Source organism: Hermetia illucens, chromosome 2 (genome assembly GCF_905115235.1).
Source record: "Hermetia illucens chromosome 2, iHerIll2.2.curated.20191125, whole genome shotgun sequence".
Classification (NCBI taxonomy): Eukaryota; Metazoa; Arthropoda; class Insecta; order Diptera; family Stratiomyidae; genus Hermetia; species Hermetia illucens.
Genome location: NC_051850.1, coordinates 14,196,263 through 14,212,291, shown reverse-complemented (window position 1 = coordinate 14,212,291; position 16,029 = coordinate 14,196,263). Strand labels below are relative to the sequence as shown.

Here is a 16,029-nt window from a genome sequence, read left to right as displayed (position 1 = left end):
ACCCTAATAAGACGGTGGGGAAGATCTAGGCTCAGTGTCTACAGTCCTTAAAAAAGGTTAACTCGAAGTGCGAGCCTTGATCAGTGGTGATGACCAACGGTGTTCCGAAGCCTGATATCCACTCTGCATGGAAAGCGCGAATGACTGTTTTGGCAGTTTGGTCCGAGATAGAAATGGCTTCGGGCCAACGAGAAAATCGATATAGCATAGTCAAGTGGTACTTGGATCCCAAGGACAGCATAAGTGGTCCACAAATGTTCAATTGAATGTGATGAAAACGTTGGTTAGGTATCCGGCTGAAGGTCGTTTTTCGAGTGCCTTCCGACCTTGGACCGCTAGCAGCTAAGACATATTCAGGATCACAGTTTTATGTGGCGTTTCTGGAGTAAACGGTCTAATCGCTGTGGTAGTCGTTTCGCCATAAACCGAGTGATTACTCAGTATTACTGGAAGTAGCTATAAAGTTGTTGCGCCAGAAAAAAAGGTACCCTTGATTTGGAATTGGGATCCGATATCCGATGGTAAGGATTGATGCAATTCTGGACAAAACTTCTGCGCTGACATTCAACTCACCGAGGACATGCTTAATCCTCGTTGTGAACTGCGAGATGAACGGCAGTTGCTTGTTCTGAATGTGGTAAATCTTGTTGGTTTTCTCGTGAAAGGCATAAAGCAATGGTTTATGATGGGTTTTCTCAACGAAATTAATGCTATCGAGGAAGTGCTGAACACGACAAATGTTGGCGTATATAGCGAGGAGCTCACGGTCGTACGTACTGTACAATTTTCCGCACGAATCAGTTTCTGCAAGTAAAAAACTGAAGGCAACCTTCTGTTTTCGTCCTTTACATCAACTGTGCAGGCCTGGTCGGAATGAACCAATAGTGTTTCTTTCGCGATCGAGACTTTGCAGCGTTGAAATGGTTCGTTGGCTTCGGATGACCACACTACATTACTGCTTTCAGGTTTTCGTAGTAGTTCGTTTAACGGTATCTTCAGCTCAGTTACCTTAGAGAGAAATCGACGATCATTGCTCGTCGTTCCTAAAAGTCTACAAAGGGCCTTCACGGATACCGGGCGTTTGCAACTTTTGACCGCTTTTACTGGCAATACCGTGCTGAGATGATCAGATACCCGAGATATTTCACCACAGTAACCATTTTGAAACGTTCGGCGTTTCAAGTCGCTCTAACAGCAATCGGAGGTCTAGTAAGTCCTGTTCTGCATTCTCCGATACCAAAATGTCATCGCAAAAATCCAGACTTTATAATATAATATGTCGTTCATAAAGCGCTGAAATGACTAGGCGGCGCTTCACGGTCCAAACCTCATAGCTGTCAACTCGAATAAGGAGATTGGAGTAACCGTCGTCGTCTTGAGAATGCCCGACTCATGACTTGGATCTGGTGGTAGACCAGTCGTTTTTAAAAAAAATATTTTCTTAGCCAGATTGGTGGCGATATCCTGTATGTGAGCCATTGGATATCGGTCAGGCTTTGTGACTGCGTTCAGTCGTGTTCAGTCGTCTATAATCGCCTCAAGGCTCCCAGACACCGTCTTTTTGAGAACCAAATGCAAAGGTTCTCCCAAGGACTTTGCGAGGGTCGACAGAAGCTTCTGGGGCATGAAGCATTGGGTTTCTAGATTAGGATCAGGCCAGAGTTCTAGAGGTGGTGATAGGCTCGGTTCTTTGCTCTTTCTTGTGTGACCGGGTTCAGGATTTTCGTGATTTTTTGCAGTTGATCGTGGTAACATGAAAGCTGACAATACTCAAAATGCTCCTCGATGAGTTTTAGGTTTCCGGATCTATCACACAGCTGTTGTTCATATTTACTAGCAAACCGCAAAGTTTCAGTAGATCGGCTGAAGAGAGCGGAGAGCGAGACGTCGGCAACCAGGAATTTTCATGTGGAATACGCAACGAAGTCTTAAATCGAATGTTATTGAGTGCAGGAGCTGTCCAGGGAGCCTCAGCTTTCCTGGTGTCTCTCCTATCCATCTCTCCTTTCTGCCTTAAGAATGCCTTGCGTGTAACATGTCACTCTATTTCACGTGTCCACGCTCTGCAGTATGACCTCAATTATGGCGACCGGAGACACTTGACACACTTCCAACGAAAGGTAATGGCGATGGCGCTCCTCCATTCTGCAGAAGAAATCGAATGGCAGGCATCATCCACCACTTCCTTGCAGTAAATGTGGTCGGGTGAAAATAATCTCCCGATTGTGTGCAGGTAAGATTAAAAATACCCGTGTCCGCTGGGTAAGTAATAGTCAACCTCACCGTGCTGTCGATTGAACCACAGGCGCACTTTTTGATGAGCCTTGCGGTCCATGTACTTCTCCATTTTTTTCTCACGATTGCTGTTATGCACTGAGAATGGGGACTGTCTCTTCACAACCGACAGCTACCTCCTTTCCCTCGCCTTTTAGAATCTACATACCTCTACTCTGCCGCATAGGCAGCGATCAGAATAACTCCTAATCACCATTCCTGATGCCTTCAAGGTGGTACGATAAGCGGATGCAACTCGCAAAGCACTTGGTCGTAGTACTTACGCTAAACGGAACTACTAAGAAGGACGGATTGAACTGCAATCAGTAAACGGCGCCTACTGGATAACGGATCTCTGACATTGGATGTGAGCCAACAGATCGCAAACATTCTAGATGCAGTCTTGTCTGTATTGTTGCCCGCAGAAGATCATTTTTGTGTCTATCACGATGCCAAGGTATTTCACCGCCGGCTTCAGGGGTAGATCCCTGTGTCGTTAGCTCTACGACATTAGCGACTGTGTGCCTTAGCTAGTTTCATCGCTTGAACCATTTCCTCAATAGGATCAATTATAGATCGCGCTCTAAAACCATATTGTCTAGGGGAGAAGTCTCCCGCAGAACGTATTGAGTCAGTCAGTCTTAGCTTGATAAGCTTCGCTGTTTTGTTCTACATATTGCTGGGACGGCCTCTCGGGGTCGAATTTGTCCTTGCTTCTCAGCACGAGCCTCGTAGTCAGGAGGGAAAAACATCAAATGCCAACCAAGCGTTGAATACAAATTTCAGCCTTTGCTGGGAATACCCATCCGGCCCTCGTGCCCTTTCAACCTTCATGGGTAAGACCGCATCTTATTTTCCAGTTCCTTCAAGTGAAAATCGTTAATACTCCTCTTCTTCTTAACAGCGTCAGCTCGGATAGGGTGGACAAGAAAAAGTGCTTGCATGATTTCTGTCATCTTTAGAAAGTTTTTTGATAACCAGCATATACCTGAGGCTCCATGGGTGCCTGTTAATGTCACTAATTACGTGTACTTTTTGCTTGTTGTTGCTCCTTTTCCATGCTCTTGTATTTTACGGATCTAAGGGTTACCTTATTTCGACCTCTTGCACGCCAAGCAATCCGCCTAAATCTAAGAAAATTCTTTCGTAGACTTGCAATTCTTAAAGAGGGACGAAGACGGCTACGGCTTTTCATCATGTCAGAGACAACTCAGATGTGAGGTAGCGTCTGGACAGTTGCCTTTGTCCTGGTAAGAAGCCGTAGCTGTTTTCGTCTCTTTTAATTTTAGAACCTTGGGTGTTAAACCCAAAAAGAAGAGTCCATGGATGCGGAGTTAGGACTCCAAAATCTCTAAAAAAGTTTCAATTCATGCCGTTCATCGATACACAGGTGACTTCCTTCGACCAAGTCTCCTTTTGGGTGCTGATGCATCGTAAGCTGCGGTGATAATGCTCATTTTTGAATTCGCTAATGATTCCCAATTCTTCTGTTCGCGTCTTGTGGCTCATTTACCCCTTTTGAGAAAGCTTGGGCAAATTTTTCAACGTCAACTTTGTTGATGTTCCACCCGGCAAATATTTGCAGTTCATCAGAATATTGAGAGGAGCCGTTTACTACTTCGAAGCAAATGTACTGGTTACCATTGGCCGGGAAATCTTCCAGTACTCTTCATCGTTGTACCGCTCATCGTGAGCAGAAAGTGGAAAAGGTCACGTCAGGGACAGTGCCCTCGCAACCAGGGCGTTGGAATGTCGGAGGGCTAACAATATTTAGGACAATAAGTCCTGCCCCGGCTGTCTCCAAAATGTGTATACCCCGAGGATCTTGTTGAGGCATGGCCCCTTTGAAGGACCTGGGGTTAAAGTTTCCTTCCACTAGAAGTGTTCCTTCCGTGTTTCAAATTGCGTTCTCCAACGCGCAGAGTCTATTCTTAACAACAAACATGGATTCTTTTGATATGCGGTAAATGCTGAAAGAAGTCACGTTCGTACAACGAATCGAAATGAAGCCATCTCCTCGACCATGGCCCCGCATTCCCCCGTGACAGAACTACTAAATATATCGACATTCCACGATGGTAAGCTCCCATCTTAGTACTGCTTGTTGAGAAACAATAAGTCAGGTCTTCCTTTTTGCACCATCTGCTCCTTCAGGTCGTAAACAATTGCACTTCTATGCTTGTTCGCTTTATGGATGTGAATCAACTTCTCACTTTTGCAATTCTTCTTTGAAGACTTGGAACCGTCTGGAACTGTGAGCATGAGTCACACCTTTCTGCAGAACCCGGTCCTTGGAAAGAACGCTGATTTTTCCGCCTGGGTTTGCCACACTTGTAGCACAAAATGCTTCTGTCCTATCCTTTCCAAACCCCTGCTTTGTTCTTGTTGACCCAGCACTTAAAGTAGTGGGATGGCATTTTCCTTCGCCTTTCTCTGCAAATGGCGCACGGGATGCTTATTTTCCTGCAGTGAAGAAGTTTGCTCACTGTCTTCCCAGGGACGCTGCCAATGTTCAAATTTTGTCCTCTGTAGTTGACCAGAAGTGACTTCCAGTTTGAGGTTGCTCATATCTTGAGACATCCTTTTTTGTCGCTTCCTTCACCGCTTTCATGTTTACGAAACAGTCTAGATCACTTATTACGAGGGTGGGCCTGTATGTTTTCATGCCTATAATGCTTTGGATTGTCTCACAGAGTCTTCTTGTCAGTTTTTAATTCAGGTTCGACAAACATATTACTGGATGGATTTAACTTCAGTGTCTTATGGTTTATCGTTGTTACGGATTTCTTGAAGAACTTCTGCCAAGGATCTCTCTTCGTTCGGCTTTAAAAAAAGGGCCTTTGATCATGGTTTATCCCTTCTTATTTTAATTGATCTCGAGTTTGCTACAGTGTATTCACTGCCGCCACTATCCAACTTACATTGTTGTGTATTTTCGCCCTTTTCGAAGCTGCTTCGTCTATTTGGTTACCATCTGGAATCTCTGGATCTCTTGGAATTCTCCTTGCTGCGTCATTGACGCTGGTTTCCTCTCGTCTTCTTTTATCAGTTGTCTGTTCCCCTTCTGGCGAGATAAGGGCTCCGCATTTTGTGCAGCTCAGAGCTACTCTAGCGATTTGCTTTCTCCTCAGATCTTCTTCGAGGAGTTTTGCTGGTGTATAATAAGGTTCAGGATATTTTCCAAAAATGATGGATATATCAGCGCCAGTGTTCATTAAAAAGTTTACACCGATGGAGACATCGAAAATATAAAGGCAGTTCCGGTGTGGTTCGCTATGAACCGCAGAATTTGGCAGCTCTCCAATTAGTTTCATTTATATGATCGCCCCTAGCAAGGATCGCTACATCGGTCCACCGTAGATACAAATGCATTATGAAAGAAAGAGAGGGGAAGGAAGTTGTTTTCTTTTTATTCTGGTTTCTGCCTGCAAAACTTTGAAGCGTCTTGGCCGAGGGACCTGTCGCACTGGAGTCTGACGAGTGACCTTCGTACCTAAGCTAGCTCCTTCCTAGAGTTGACTTGCTAGGCGATGGTGAGGAGGAAATGGTCCATTATTTCCGACAGGCTATTTAGATCTGTTGTCTCTGAAATGCTTAAGATGATCTGAACGTCGCTAGACAGTCACTGGAGCCAAAAATTTTCATGAAATTATCGGACCCTCGATGGGCGGCTTTTAAACGCTTGACGCGAAGAACCTGGAAAGGGTTCTGACCGTCAAGCTCAAGACCGATTAGCAGCTCCCGTTTTCCTTTGTCTTTCGACACGGCTAACATGGTTTAAACGTGCTGTATTTCCCTTTGGAGAGGGGGGGATCGGATGATTTCTGCTGCTAGCGCTAAAAATTCCGGATCCAGTTTGCTGGCAAGTTTATCAAATTGTGGGTTATCCTTCGTAATCTTGAACGTACGGAACTGGGCCTTCAGTCGGGCAAACCAAGACACCGGTCTTGCATACTTCTTTCAATACACTTAAAGCGATCTATCGGAAAACGACGGAAGCAAAATTATGTATTGAATTATGTAGACATTTTCTTATCTTTTTTTGGAAAGTAGTACAACATCATTATTCTCTTCCAGAGCCCGGTCAAAGCCACCCTATATGCTCAACTAGATGGTTCGTCACAACCAAAATCCGTCGTTGTTGTTCCACAAAAGCCAAAAAAGCATAGACATCGACGAGTTGGCTCTGGTTCGTTTGCATCGCCTAAATCCAGTCCTAATCGCGAGCGGCGTTATCAAAGCGAACCGGAAAATCGAAAGGTTAAGCTTGTTGATAATGAAACACAAACAGATGCCATGGACATTAGTGAAACGGATGCGAGCCCAAGCCCGTTTTGTGCTTCACGAGAATTGTCATTTAGCCTTAAAGCCGCAGCCGCTGCCGTTGCGGCAACCACAACAGCACCAACTGAATCACGTGTACCTAATTACGGGGAAACCGTAAAACAGATTGCCGAGCCTCAAAGACCGTCTGATCTCAATGTTCGTCAACAGAGTCCTTCTAGTCCTAATGGAAATTCCAATGAGATGAGCACCAGCGATATTACCTATCAGGATGCTTGCTCATCGAGTCCTGACCAGTTTCTCGACGATGCCATGAACAGCAATGAACGGCTCGATTTTCGGGACTGCAGCGATGATGACAATTTGGAGCGTTTGGGGAGGAAAGTGAGCGAGTTGATAACGAAGCAATCAACCACTCTTGTTGGGGAGAACGGGAATGACACGGAGGTGGTTGTTAGTGATGTGATTTTCTCGCCAAGTGGCAAGAGACGCGTCGGGGCTAACGAGAATATCATTGTCCGCCATGCAGTTATAAGGACCTCAGGGGGGCACGCGAAAGGACGACGTGCTGATTTGGGGGGTGATATCAGTAATGAATCTCAGGAGGATCGATGTGACGATAGCTGGTCAGATGAGGAGGGTGAAGATACAGATTACAACTATTCATTAAGGAGGAAGAGGTAGGTTTGACAATTTCAGACAAGACGCTTTCACTTAACGGTCTCTGTTATTCCACAGTATCGGACGACTGCCTATTGGTCGTGGAATGCGCTCTCGTCGCTTATACAAAGGACCTGTATCATCACCCATTGCCAACAATCCGCGCCGCTCTGTTATAATTTCAGATGAGGAAAATACCTCAGAATGCAGTCATTCACCATCTAGCCAGCATTCGACGTTGGAAAGTAATCCTGATATGCAGAAAGTATTGAAGAAGATGAAGAAGATGACGGACAGTGATGAACAGGAGGAAGTTAGCGAGTCGGAGTCAGATGATCCTAGCCAGAGCACAATAGCTACTCAAATGCAATGCCAAAATAATGAGATTCTAGTAACGGCCGGAAATAGAGTTTAAGTTAAATAGTATTAAGTGAAGAAGTTACAAAAAAAAAAGATTTTAGTTGAAACGAAAACGATATTAAAACTCTCAACATTCCGAATTCTTGGTAAGCTTTATCAACGAATTATGTAATTACGCGTATGCATTCCATCATGGGAAGACAATGAAACATTCCTGTTGAACTCAATTCGCTGTTAACTATCGTAAGTTAAGATAGAAAATATTTCTAAATTAAGGAGTAAAGTTGTGCAAATTGTGCTGTCGGGATTTCTCGTCGTAAGGGTTTGAAATATTCTGATGAAACTGCCTGTGTAGGGGTTGAAGCATGTTTAATTCGATTAGGGCCTAATCCGCAAACCCAGTTATGGCCTATTCCACAGATACAATATAAATTCAATTTAAGATTGCAGAAAAGTTGAAGATAGGAAGTAGCTGCCAATGCAGCCTTACAATGTACTCAATAGTTGGAGACGTAAAATGAAGGCTTCACGAGAATCTGTTCGTCACTAGGATTTCAAACCCAACTGCAGACTCCTGCTCTCCAGATAACGACAAAATCCCGACATAATCGATCACAATAACAATTCATTTACAGAGTTAAGATAAAAGATATTTGTTCATATTCTCTTCTTGTTTGATTTTGCTTATTCCGCTCAAGCTTAATTCAACCACAAGAGTAAAATGACGAATAACAGAATAGAAAACGAGACACAACAAAACAAAATAGAATTGAGAATAAAATATTACAAAAAACAAAATAAATGCCTTGACGACTTATTAATTTTAAAATTAACTTAATACTTTTCAGATTGAAAGGAACAAGACAAAATATAGATGAAATAAATAAATATAATGGAAAATAAATAAAAATAAAAACAAATGCAAAACAACGTTCTCTTTTTAAGTGATACTATTCTGTAGTGAAATGATAGTAATTGTGAAAACGCTGTACATAAATACTATGTATGATGAAATAAGTTAATTATAAACGATAAAAAAATATACAAAATAATGTGAATGTTCTATTTATGTACTTAGAATTAAACGTAGCTGATGGTAATTATGATATTTAGCACATAATTATTTTGAAAGAACTTGTACGAGAAAAAAAAATAGATACTTATGGTTTAAGAACATACAACAATTAGTACTTAAGTTCAACCAAAATTAAAAAAGAAAATCGATGCAAGTGCATTCAATAAAACGAAATATAAATCATAAAAATGCCTTTGACTTGGGAAAACTCGACACCGTAAGGAGGTAAGACGCGTTTATATCCATAGTGGGTAAGTTTTGTTCTGAGACAGACTATCGACAAAAGCACCCTCTCCCCTTTGCCTTTAAGATATTACATCGAACTATACGGACACATCGGATTTACACAGTTTAGAAGTACACAACCCGTATTCAAGAAGCCTCAACTTCCCCCTTATCCATCCAAACTTCAACCAGTGACATTAATGTCGGAAACCGCTACCGGCCCGCCATTCAGCCTTTTCATCAACGATAAGCGGACAAACGAGATATACCTCATCGATACAGGGATAGCTGTCCCAGCCTTGTCTCTACCTAAAAGCTCCAAAGAAGTACCAGAATTTTATACTTGCTACGCAGCCAATGGTATCACTATCAAGACTTTCGGCAGAACCAACAAGGTTCTGGACTTCAACCTAAAGCGACCTCTTCAGGGAGAATTCGTCATCGCACAAATGGAACGGCCCATCATAGGAGCCGACTTTTTGGTGATCCATGGCTTCCTAGTAGATCTCTAGCGTCGGCAAGTGATCGATAGAAAAAGGAAAGGTAATGCAAAGTAATCTCAGAAGGCAACGACCTGCGCAGTATAAGGAATCTCCAATGCACGCCGTGGTGGGGGGTACCAATTACTTCCAGACTGAAATTAGCACTTTTAATTACCCTTCTTCTTTACGGAAGTGATGTACTCCCTAAAAGTTATCTAATTGCTAGAGGGTTTACTTAACCCTCTAGCAGTCACTCGGTAGAACCGTCAGTTTACTCACAGCTCTCACTTTGTGAACACCGCAATGAGAAGCAGAATCGATATTGAATTTAAATAAACATATCACATATATAAACACGGCTTTCATTCGACTTCTGCCATCTACCTAACCAAGCGATTCCGAAAGTGGTGACCCCGAATTTAAAAAAGGAAATTTGCTGGATTCCAGGTAAACGTAAAAACAATGACAACGAGAATGTCATGAAACACTCGAAATAGCAATATTCGCAAGTAATAGTGGTGCTGCCACCGCAATTTGTCACCGAAGTGCGCTACATAATTACAGAGTGCGAGAGTTCCAATTGGCTGGTCCGGGATGATCGTTTGACTTCCCTGGGTTTCAGAACTTTTATACCTTTCATGTAATCAGAAACATCCCCTCTCTGTTATGACATGCAAACGATTGTAAATGCTGAATCTTCGGTAAAAATTGTTAATGCTGAGAGACTAACTGGTAGAAATCGTGAGCCGGGTGGTAGTAGAGTGGCTTCTACCATTGGGAGGGTAACCTTCCTGGGGAACGATTTGCCTGATCATATCTTTTTCGAACATGAGTCAAGTTCTCCTACTTCAAACTAAGGGTGTTGCAATGTTTTGAGTGTGGTAGACCGGGCCACATCAACAAGTTTTGCAAGGCTCCAACCTCCAGATGTTTTAATTGTGCTGCAGAAAATTGCTCAGGAACTCGTTAGGTCAAACAATGCCTATTCTATGGGGAGGTCTGTCAAAACGCTAGGGATAGGAGATACCCTGAATGGTTACAATATATCAAAAATGTAGAAGTCGCTTCGATTAGAAATTATTATAGCCCACAGCAAGGTTCGGATAGCTATGATAGGTTTTTTCCCTCTCTTCCCAGTAAAGGAAGTTCCAGTGCCAAAAGCACCACTCTGGACTCTAATAGGGTTGCCAAATGCTCAGCCAATATAGTAATGTTGTAAAGAAGAGAAGTCCAGGCTTGACCCAACAACATCACTTCCCTATGATTTCAAACCAATGCCGCTTGTCTATGAAAATCCATTTTACGTTGTAATAACGAAGTACCAAAGAGAATCTGTTATAAGATCAGATGATCAGGAATTTAAGAGTAAGGTCTCTAATATTTTGAAGACTTCCTTTTTCCGTCTGTGAAGTCGCTTCTCCGCTCGACGGAGTTCGTGATAAGTCTCTGCGCGTTCCCGCGTTCTTTGAGAATGCAATTTGGAATACGATCACCTAATTTTCCTCGGTAGAAATAGAGAAAATTCTTCAGGAAAATATACAAAGCCTAGGGGCAAATAAATCAAACATAGAATATTATGCTAACAGCAACAACTTCTAAATTCTTGCTCTGCAAGAAACTTATACTATTAACCATTCTCCCCTCCCAAAGTTTATTTCGGGTTTTAATTTAATAGAAAGTTTAGGGAAGGCAGCTATGGTGCCGTTCCGCGAATCCATTAGTTTTCGTCAAGTCAACTATGTTTCAGATTATGATATTGTCATAGCAGAAACATTCAACCTACTTTTAATTTCTTGATAGTGTCTATCTACCTTTCAGTATCTCTAACAGGGAGTTCAACACGGCCTTTGGTAAGCTCCTCACTTTTTGTGAGAAGGATAAGAATGTACTCATCAATGGGAATCTTAATGCTCTGGGTGATGGCAAAGAGATCAGATTGGAGGCTGCTGTCCTCAATTCCTCATTTTATTTTCTTAATAATTTGATGCGGACTTTCTTCAACCCTCCGTCTATGCCTAATCAATTGGGCTCGGTTCTAGACATAGCTCTTGCTAAATCTGCTAGTCAATGTTGACAGTGGAATCTGATTATGAATAAAATACATAATAGTCACCACACTGCCATTTGCATCTGTACGCAGGTGCTAAATGTTTCTCCTAAATTTAAGATTGATTCAAATAGGTTAAAGGCGTAGATCAGCAACTTAGCGCCTCTGGCAGATGTTACTACTATTCATTAAATTGTACTTTAAAAGGAAACAAATGGCTTCTAGGCGATTCAGGGCTAGATCCAGTACCGCAAATTTCCTTCTATTTGAAGAAACTTCTTTGAAATTTGGTCTGACTTATCTGAGACGAAAGATATCAATTTTTTCTGGAAATCCGTGAAGAGTCTTCATATTTACTTCAGCGACAAGTCCCTATGTTGGTATCTCAAGAAAAACCTTGAGTATCTTAAATGGGCAGTACATCCTCCTCACCTTCTCTTCGGAATATCCTTAGATATCCCAGTGTTTCTCAGCCCTTCAGCTGACGGCTGCATTGCTAAGGCAAAAGCGTGCCTCCACCCCTGGTATGGATAACATCACTTATCAATATGTTCGCTGGTTGGTTAATCTCTGCACTGCTACATGGGATTAATATCATCTGGGACAGGTTGAGTCCTCCTGAGGACTGGCCTATTATTCGGGTGGCACCCATCCCAAAAATACTTAAGGACCCAGATTTTTTGACCAGTTACCTCCCTATTGCTCTCATTAATGTGTTTGCCTAGCTGCTTAAGTCCATTAACAAGCTTCGTATGAATAATATCATTGATGAATACAATGATATGATATTTAGCACATAATTATTTTGAAAGAACTTGTACGAGAAAAAAAAGATACTTATGGTTTAAGAACATACAACAATTAGTACTTAAGTTCAACCAAAATTAAAAAAGAAAATCGATGCAAATGCATTCAATAAAACGAAATATAAATCATAAAAATGTCTTTGACTTCGGAAAACTCGACACCGTGGGGAGCTAAAATTCGTTTATATTCATAGTGGCTAACTTCTATTCTAGAACAGACTATCGATAAATCGACCCCTGGCTTCAAGGACAGTACATCGGACCAGAGTTACACAGTTTGGAAGTACACAGCTCGTATTCAAGAAGCCTCAGTTGGCCCATTATCTATCTAAACACCAACCAGTAATGTTAATGGCGCAAATCTCAGCTCGCCCACCATTCTGCCTTTTCATCAACGATAAGCGGACAATCGAGAGATACCTCATCGACACGGGGGACAATTGTCTCAGTCTTGCCTCTAACTAAAAACTCCAAGGCGCATCAGGATCCAACGGTACCACTATCAAGACTTTCGGCAGAATCTTACAAGGTTCAGGACTTCAATCTAAGATGATCTCTTCAGTGGGAATTCGTCATCGCACAAACAGAACATCCCATCATAGGAGCCGACTTTTTAGTGACCCATGTGCTTCTAATAAATCTCCAGCGTCGACAATTGATCGATAGCAAAACCGGCATCACTGCGAAAGGAAAATTGATGCAATGGAGTCCAGCGGTCCCAGAAGGCAGCAGTTTCCAACATCTGCTCACCCTGAATTGGCAAGATCCACGCAGCCTAAGGAACGTCCAGAGCACGCTATGGAACACATCATAGAAACTACAGGTCAGCCCGTGATCGCTAAGGCTCGAAGACTTACTCCAACAAAGTATCAAGCGACCAAACAAGAATGTCAGCGGAATCTGCCGATCCTCCAACAGCTGCTGGTCGAGCCCTATGGACATGGTGAAAAAGGTGAACGGCACTATTCGCACTTGCGGAGACTATCGTCGGCTCAACGCACATACTGTATCTGACAGGCAGGTGCCCAGGATAGCAGACTTAAACATCGGAACACACGGCAAACATATTGTTACGTGTTTGCTATAAAGTGCTTTTCGTCATACTGTCCACCACCTCATCGCTATCTGCCTGGTGTTCCGAGTCGTGCCTATTTCTTCAAGTGCTCCAATTTCAAATTTCGTAATTTCCCGACGAGGTACTTCCAATTTCGATTCCAACTTTAGTGTTTTCCCCTTCTTATCCTGTGAACTCTGGTGCAATACCGACTGATCCTCGAAGGAGCCAACAGAACTAGTTCTTACATCAAATCTTCCTTGTCTCCTATTACTTGAAGGGTGCAATTTGTCCTTACTGCTCTCTGATGACGACGTTACCTCAACCATAAAACTCCTTCGGAATGTACTTCCAATCTCACATAGGACCATGTACTTCCGTCTTCGTTTCTTCGGCCCTTTTGCAAAGTCATGTTGTTCACATAATCTTACGCAATATGATCCTAAGCATCTAGTCCAATAAAACTGCCGTTTGCCCTTCGTTATGGTTTCGGTGATATCCAAATTTTCACTGCTTACTTCTTCCTGATACTCCAAAATACTCCCGAGCCGTTACTCGTAACACAACCATCAACATCTGTATGACCCAACCACCTTCATTTTCCGAAGCGTTGAACACTTATCTACCCGCTCTGGCGAAGTACCGCTTAAATCTTAGTTATGTAACTTTTGACCACTAAATGATCCAAGATTCCTCTTTGGTTCTGCTCCTCCAGATTAATTGTTTTCTTTACTTTTACCCCTTTTCCAGAGCTTCACCATACTTACTCGAAAGTCAGCTCTTTCTTTGTCATAGCACTCAAACCATATACACTACTAGATCGCTCCAGGATACTCACTTCTTACTTTTCAATTTTCTTCTATTTAACACTTCGATTTCTTCACAGTAATTATCTCAAAACTCTAGCCTTTTCCATGTCCATTTATCCATCCCTTCTGATTCCTTTCACTTTCGGCAACGCTTCTTATAATTCGGTGTTACATACCTTCCTCTACTCCAATCATAGCACTCGCTTCTAAAAATCCGCATTAATCTTAAGCTAATCAATTTTACAACTTGGCGAACTATTGCGTTCAAGTCACTACCGGGGTACACGTCGTTAGGTTCCTTCCGTCCAACATATGCTACCCCTATCCTTAAATGTCTTAAAGTTCTTATTATTCGCTTCTCGTTACTTCACACTTTCCGTTTGCCGACTTATCGCCTCTTGACGAGTGATCTACTTGGGTTCTGTCCCGCCAAATATGCTCATCCTGCTTAGAAATTTCTTCCTGTTGTTTCCTACCTTCCCGCATGGTCTCCTCCTGCTATATCACATTTTCACCTATGACCTTCCTTTCATGGTCTACTGTTGCTTGGTAGTTCCGCTCCTGCTCTTTAGTCACCTCCTGACAGATGACTTCTTGTGATTTTCAAATATTCTGACTGGTGTGTGTGGTAGAGGAGAAGCCATAGCTTCTGAGTACTCAGGCCGTGTTGGCCCATTGTACTCTTCACCCCCAATTAAACCGAATATTTCGGATTCATTAACGTATCGCAGGATTTCCGTTAGTGGATGTGATGCTACCCGTCTGGAGAACATCGACACCAAAGATCTGATGCCTGATGCGTCCATAGGCGGGGCATTCACATAGGAAATGCTCCGTGGTTCCGCTTCCTCATTACAGGGGGGACACGTATCATCTTGAATAATTCCTATTTTGAACATATGTCCAGCTAGTAAATTATGGTCTGTCAGATTGCCCACAATACTCCTGCGGGGCCTTCTGCTTTTCGACAGGATAAACTTTGCGGTACGCATGTTCGGTTCTGGCAGGAAAACTTTTGGTGTGACGAGCATTATTTAGGCTCTGCCACCTGTCATTGTGGCAAGCTTGTTCCCAGTTTTTGAAAGCAGACTCAGCCAATGCTACTGATACTCCAGTTGCTGGTTCCGGTCCCGGCATAGGGGAGATTGACCCCTATTTCGCTAAAGCATCCGGGATTTCATTTCCCTCTACGTGACAGTGACCAGGTACCCAGAGTAGTTCCACCGTATTGAATCTAAAGATAGATTTCAAATTGTTTCTGCATTCCTGGACGATTTTCGAGGTGATCGAAAGAATACTCAACGCCTTCAATGCAGCCTGGCTATTATTGCAGATTGCGATGCACCTGCTCTTCAACCGCTCGTCAATCATCCAGTTTGCCGCCCTTAGTATCGCATAAGCTTCGGCTTGAAAACCTTTACATACTGTCCCAAAGGAAAAGCCCGATTTTGTGTGTTATCCTTGCACAGGAGTCATGCTAATCTTCTCTGTATCGTTCCAATTTTAGTATATGTTTTGCCGAAGCAAGCATTAACTGGTACTGTCATGCAACTTGGCAGCTGTATCACTTCCTTGTATATATTCACTTCTCGATACATCGCCTTTCCATCCTGCCGCTCTACAGTTACCTTTTGCCTTTTGAGACTTTTCTTAAGCGATTTTTCCAGAGACTTTGTACTTTCTGTTTGTTGCTCTGCTGCTTTATGTTATCCTTTCATTCTTCTGTTATCAACCTACTCTTAAACTCTTGTCGTTTTGCCTGAATTTCGCTCGTGGTGTTGTCATCTCTTCCATAAATTTTGCCTGTCTTTCGTCTTGTCATGCTTCCTCTTCCTCTCCCCATCTTTTGATCTCTTCCATAAATTTTGTTTGTTCTTCGATTTGATGCCTTTCCCATTCCTCTTGTCATCTTCTAGATTCTTCTTGTTGCTTTCTAGATTCTACTTATCGCTT

The 16,029-nt window shown here is 42.7% G+C and overlaps 1 protein-coding gene and 1 pseudogene across 2 annotated transcripts in view; one reads left to right on the top strand and one right to left on the bottom strand.

Annotated features, from left to right (window-relative positions):
• Positions 1-8,842, top strand: part of LOC119648099 (mitogen-activated protein kinase kinase kinase 12) — a 145,850-nt gene extending 137,008 nt beyond the window's left edge. For both annotated transcript variants that reach the window (XM_038049599.1, XM_038049600.1), the window contains 2 exons: positions 6,352-7,238; positions 7,297-8,842. In XM_038049599.1, coding sequence (XP_037905527.1) covers positions 6,352-7,238; positions 7,297-7,633 — 1,224 coding nt within the window. In that variant the 3' untranslated portion in view covers positions 7,634-8,842. The remainder of the gene's footprint in view (positions 1-6,351; positions 7,239-7,296) is intronic.
• A 6,665-nt stretch (positions 8,843-15,507) lies between these two features.
• Positions 15,508-15,605, bottom strand: LOC119650511 (annotated as a pseudogene).
• Between the last annotated feature and the right edge of the window lie 424 nt (positions 15,606-16,029).